The sequence below is a fragment of the Penaeus vannamei genome, chromosome 9, assembly GCF_042767895.1.
Source record: "Penaeus vannamei isolate JL-2024 chromosome 9, ASM4276789v1, whole genome shotgun sequence".
In the NCBI taxonomy this organism is placed as follows: Eukaryota; Metazoa; Arthropoda; class Malacostraca; order Decapoda; family Penaeidae; genus Penaeus; species Penaeus vannamei.
Window position 1 is genome coordinate 34,164,203 of NC_091557.1, and position 6,745 is coordinate 34,170,947.

Below are 6,745 nucleotides of genomic sequence, written 5' to 3' on the forward strand. Positions count from 1 at the left end.
CATTGAGACGAACGACGCGGGCAGCAAGGGAGGCCCAGCCTGGATCATGTCATCGTGAGCTGAGGGGTTTTGAGTAGGCCTATGAGCACGTCCGTTCAGGCTGGATCCACTTGTAGCGGAAACAGTCGCGTTTGTAGGCCGGTTTGTTGAGGTAATTGCGCGAGGTCCGAATCAATGGGTATTCAGTATACGGACATGCATATGTATAGAAATAAAGGTAATTTTCTATATTACGTCCGCATAACCGATATCGACGATTTTGGTATCGTTGGATTCCTCTCACTGTATACAATGCAAATATGTAGGTTTTATTGCGCGGAAACCCCCGTTAGCGATAAAATTGGCCCCGATAGCGGGGGCGACGATGTCGGAGCAGCGGACGTAATATATAAAATTACCCTAATAATATAACCTCACAGTGAAAATAATCATGGTTATTCACATGACTTTCCATTGCAGGGTGCTGTGCCCCCTGCGACCCCCCCTGGGGGGGGCTGCCACCCCCCAACCCCGCCGAGGAAACAAAACCTCCACCACGTATTCACGGCAGGATAGAGCGCACACGAACTAGATGCGGAGCCGATAACCTACAATAACCTAGGATTGTTAAGGTACTAACCTGATTGATTAATGCCGCTAATTAGTAGGGAGGGTGCTCCTTTGCCGCAGAATGTGAAGGAGGACCAGGCGTGCTGGCTGTCCGCACCTGCCGCAGGCTTTCTCCCGACGGAGTAAGCCGTGTCGGAAGCACATCTGCAATTTCGCGCAGAAAATCCGACTCCGATTACGAGCACCCTCCACACTCGGCCATCGCGGCGGCTATGACTGACTTCTGAATGCGACGGTTATTTCGGTTAGGAATACGGATGTCGTTATTTCTGTGGACGGGAAACTCGACCTTGAGGCCATCGGAGTAACATCGAAAGAGGCGCAAAGCCCGCCGACGAGGGCGGGCCACCCTGTTCATCCTGATTATAGTACAATCGTCTCTATATACAGTGCTGACTATACCAAGGTTAATATGCTAATTCAGGGGGAATCTTACGAGGTAATTGTAATATTACGCACGCCACTCCGACATCAACGATGATTGTGTAACGGTCTAGCCTGCCGGGTATACGTGGTGGAGGTTTTGTTTCCTCGGCGGAGGTTGGGGGGCGGTAGCCCCCCCCATGGGGGTCGCAGGGGGCGCAGCCCCCTGCAGTGGAAAATTATGTGAATAACCATGATTATTTTCACCGTGCGTTACATTATTAGTGCTATTTAACCCCGCATTTTCCCTGGAACCTTTCATGCCCTCCCCTGCTATCGGGGCCAAGTTTGTCACTAACGGGGGGGTTTCCGCGCAATAAAAACCTTATATTTGCAATGTGGAGAGTGAGAGGAATCCAACGATACCAAAATCATCGATATCGGTTATGCGGACGTAATATAGAAAATCTTTTTGTCTAGATTCGCATACCTACCGCATAGATTGGTAGATAAATGTACATCCATCAGATAGAAAGACAGATATGCATTTATGTGTATACGCATGTATACGTATTTATGAATGTTCATTAAGTCGAGCCTCGCGTAATTTTTAAAAACCGGCCGGATATATTCCTGTTTTTTTATTCTTTATTAGCTGTGGATCAGGATATTTCGGAAGGAAAGCCATATCGTTGATGTAGATTAAAAAAATAATAAAACGATTTATCTGATATATCTCTTATTTTACCGTTTTGATTGTAGATTTAAATGTTTTATGAAATAAAAGAACATTGAATCGTTCTAAGATATATTTCATCAGCTACATGTAACTACACATAACCATCAATATTGATATCAACATTATTTGTTTTATCATTATCAGGCTTATTATTACCTTTTTAGTCATAGTTTTGGTCGCGTTGGTTAATTAACTTGTTGGTTAACAGGATAACTCAAAAAGTCAAGAATAGATTTTTTTTTACCTGTATGTCTTAGCCTAAATTAGATGCAATCAAATGTTTTAAGTGATCGTTTGCTATTATTATTATCAATACCTTTATTACCTCCGCCAAAGAGGTCTACGGACCTGCATGTATAGGTCAGTGTACTTGAGAAAGAAGTGATTTTTAATGTAATTCTTCAAGTGTGAATTTTATTGCATCAGTGACTTTGTTGCCTTGACGGGGGGGGGGGGGGGGGTGCGCTCCCTGAGTGCTAGTTAATGGTGATATTATTATTCTTATTGTTGTTGCTGTTACTATTTTTTTATAATTGATGATGATTATGATGATGATAATAATAATGATTATAATGATAACAGTGGTAATAATAATTATTACAATTATGGTAATGATAATTGCAATAATTGTCATTGTTATTGTCATTATTATTATCAGTATCATTATCATCATCATCACTGTTATTATTATTATAATCATAATTGTAATCATTATCATTATTTCTATTTTTTATCATTACTAGCAGCAATAATAATGTCGATATTAGTATTGTTTTTGTCACCAGTATCAGTATTAATATCAGTATAGTTATCACCATTACCACTGACATTAGAATTATCATAATTTAATTTCACGGGAGAATCCTTTTACATTTTCACATAATCGGATTTATTTGCCGCTGTGGTGGAGAGAGGCGCGCAGACGAAAAAAATGTTTAGAAATAATGGGGTAAAGTGCAGTTATTAGTGTCTAACTCTTATCAGATTTACCGCCACTTTACGCTCATTTTAGATTTTACATATCTGTACTCTTTCTCTCTCTCTTTCCATCTCTGTCTGTTGTTTTTTCTCTCCGTCTCACTGTCTCTCTGACTTTCTTTCCCTCCCTCCCTCTCCTTCTCCCTTCCTCTCTCTCTCTCTCATACACACACACACACACACACACACACACACACACACACACACACACACACACACACACACACACACACACACACACATACACACACACGCGCGCGCGCGCGCACATTTCACCTGTGTATCATGATATTTAACTGATAAACCACCTTTCTGCTCTCATTTCGTTTTAGTTCGACATTTGTATTGTATTTGTATTTGTATTTTCATATTTCACTTTTACACTTTTTTCACTTTTGAATTCCCTTGTACTTCAGACCATTATTTTCTCATATTATTAAGGGAAGAGAGAGAGAGAGAGAGAGAGAGAGAGAGAGAGAGAGAGAGAGAGAGAGAGAGAGAGAGAGAGAGAGAGAGAGAGAGAGAGAGAGAGACGACGACGACGACGACGACGGCAACGAAATAGAAAGGTAAAGAGGGAGAAGGAAGAAGGATTGAGTAAAAAGAAAAAGAACAAAAGATAACAGAGATGGAGATAAAGAAGAGAAAATTGTAATACTGGACAAGGAAAAACGGATAATTATGTGTATAAACTGGCAGTCTAGCTACTTCAAAGCAGTGTATTTGTCTCTGAGGAGGTAGAAATAATGATAATGATGGTGATGATAATAATAACAATAATAATGATAATAATAATAATAATAATAATAATAATAATAATAATAATAATAATGATAATGATAATGATAATGATTATAATAATAATAATAATAATAATGATAATAATAATAATAATAATAATGATAATGATAATAATAGTGACGATGATGATGATGATGATGATGATGATAATAATAATGAAAATAATGATAATAATAATGCAAATGATAATAATAATAATGAAAATGATACTGATAATTAAAATCAACATAACAGTCATGCTGATAATAACCAATAAATGATAATAGTTGGAACAGGATTCTCCTAAAGTCGTGTGATCTTTTATTTGTGCGGTCCATTAACCTCTTAACGTACACTAAAACGTCATATTCAAGCAGAAAAAAACACCACTTCCATAAAAAAAAGTACTTTAATTCCGCAGTTACATGGAATATATCACGAATAATATTCAGAATGATAATATATATTTTACAATTCATCGCACCAGGCCGCTAGAATCTAGTTTTGAATATCATACGTGTTAACTGTAACCAATCATAGAAAAGCTTGATTGACCCTTGATTAACCGGAACACAATTAATCAACATTTTTTCCCCTCATTGTATCCACTCTGTCAAAGCTGTTGAGCGAATTACTGGACAGCAAATGGAAAGGCAGTATCATTACTAATGAGCAGTTCGCGGCCCCTGGTGGTTTCTCGTTCAACACGAAACTCGGTATTAGCTAAATAATCTCTAATAGGACGACAATTGTGAATGTTTTTTTCTGTCTGGGCGGTCGAATGGGTAATTGTCTTTAAATCTTCATGGGTGCTAGAATGTCCTCGGAGGCATTGTTGATAACCTGTGCGAAACTAGAATCCAAAGTCAGCAAAATATTGAGTGGTTCAGTTGTTCCTTGTGGTTAGGTATACCGTACGGAAAGACACACGCAGAAACACTCATCTATGCATATATATATATATATATATATATATATATATATATATATATATATATATATATATATATATATATATATATATATATGGGGGGGGGGGATTCATAAAACAAACTGCAGACGGAGGGAAGAACCAGAAAACACACGAATTTGTCGATAGCCTTTTCGTTGTCTTGCTTCTTCAGGTTATGAGACCAGAAATTGAGAGGTATTAATACATGCACTGGGTGGTCACGTTTCGTCGGTGATTGGGTGAGCGACGACCTTGGCTACTTCGCGGCTCAGTCCATGGAGGAGATCTTGTAGTTATGACCTCGTCGGCACCGCAGCGAGGATGTCATCCAGATTGCGAAGCCAGAGTACATTGTTCTCCACGATGTTTCGGTAACAGGCAGCCTCGAGGGTTTCCATGACTGCTGAAAGAGGTGAGCCCATCGCAAGTCCTTGAATCTGCGCACACACTCATAGAGACCGTGTGACTGTCTTTGTGTGTGTGTACATGTTTCCTTCTTTTTCATATATTCCCTCCTCTCGTCCTATTTTTCCAAAAAAAAAAAAAAAAGGGGGGGAGAGAGAGAGAGAGAGAGAGAGAGAGAGAGAGAGAGAGAGAGAGAGAGAGAGAGAGAGAGAGAGAGAGAGAGAGAGAGAGAGAGAGAGAGAGAGAGAGAGAGAAACAGAAACAAAAACACAATGCACAAGTTGAAATTTCCACCAACCGTTACAGTCCGTCGGTTCCACTCAAGTGCAGTGTGCGTGAATGTGTACTGACAGATGAGCCGTGACCAAAGCGTGTCAATTACAAAACGAGTGTCATTGATAAAAGGTTCTTGAACTATATATAAATCAGGAGAAAGGTAGATGAAAATACACAAGTAATGCTGTATTATTTTTAATGTATCATTTCTCGTTTCCAGTGGAAAACTGTTTAATATTATTGTAATTTTGTTCAATTCTGTTTTGTAAAACTAAGGCGACACAGAGGAAAGAGGAGAAAATCTGTATTTTCAGCAGGAAAATGTGGTAGCTGTATGTCACACGATATGTGCTATGGCTCAAGCGCGGAATGCATTGTTGCAAGTTCTATTTTCGGCGGCACGCAGCGGCTACATTTCCTGCTCAGATAATACCCGGAAATGTACGCGCAGGAGTGTGTGTATGCGTGCATGAATATATGAATGTATATGTGCGTATAATACACACACACACACACACACACACACACACACACACACACACACACACACACAACACACACACACACACACACACACACACACACACACACACACACACACACACACACACACACACACACACACACACACACACACACACACATATGTAAGGGATCAAGAATTTTCCATATCCAACATAGTAACATTTATTACTAGTGAATTACTATTCACTTAAATCTAATGCGTGACCTTTAACAGTCTTAAGGATTTGATTCATTCCTCTGTGTAGTGTTTACCCACGCTTGGTGGTCAAGTTGCTCAGTGTTTGAGATGAAGACATATGAACTGATGGTGAACAGATCGCCACACCCATCCTTTCACAAGCACAAATATATGAATAGATAGATGGATATATACATTGATTTATGGTCAGTATCTAAGGGATATTAATTTGATAATAAAGTATAACATATATATATATATATTTTTTTAAATCTTATTTTTTTATGACTGAGTACATGTAAGAGTATTGCAAACATTTTGCAGCATTATAAGATTATGTATGTATATATATATATATATATATATATATATATATATATATATATATATATATATATATATATATATACACACACACACACACACACACACACACACACACACACACACACAAACAAACACACACACACACACACACACACACACACACACACACACACACACACACACACATACATATATATATATATATATATATATATATATATATATATATATATATATATATATATATATATATATATATATGTATGCACACACACATATGTATGTATAATCACACATCTATAATGTATATATAAACACATACAATTATATATGAATATACATATTACATATAAACATACATATATATATATATATATATATATATATATATATATATATATATATATATATATATATATATATATATACATACATATGCACACACGATATATATAAACACATTTCTGAAGAATTCAAAATTGGCACAAAAACATCAAAAGGTGCGTTCAAGTCTCCAGTTATGAATAGAAGAGATTAGCAAGGAAACAAATCAGACATTATTGACATTACAAATTGAATAATAAAACTTGTTTCGGAAACCTCCTAAGCAGAC

General features: G+C 37.4%; 1 protein-coding gene across 2 annotated transcripts in view; it reads left to right on the forward strand.

The window, feature by feature from the left end:
• Positions 1–1,686, forward strand: part of LOC113813273 (multifunctional procollagen lysine hydroxylase and glycosyltransferase LH3) — a 116,424-nt gene extending 114,738 nt beyond the window's left edge. For both annotated transcript variants that reach the window (XM_070125616.1, XM_070125617.1), the window contains exon 16: positions 1–1,686. This exon is cut by the window's left edge and continues 167 nt beyond it. In XM_070125616.1, the coding sequence (XP_069981717.1) occupies positions 1–58 (58 nt within the window). In that variant the 3' untranslated portion in view covers positions 59–1,686.
• Positions 1,687–6,745: the final 5,059 nt, after the last annotated feature.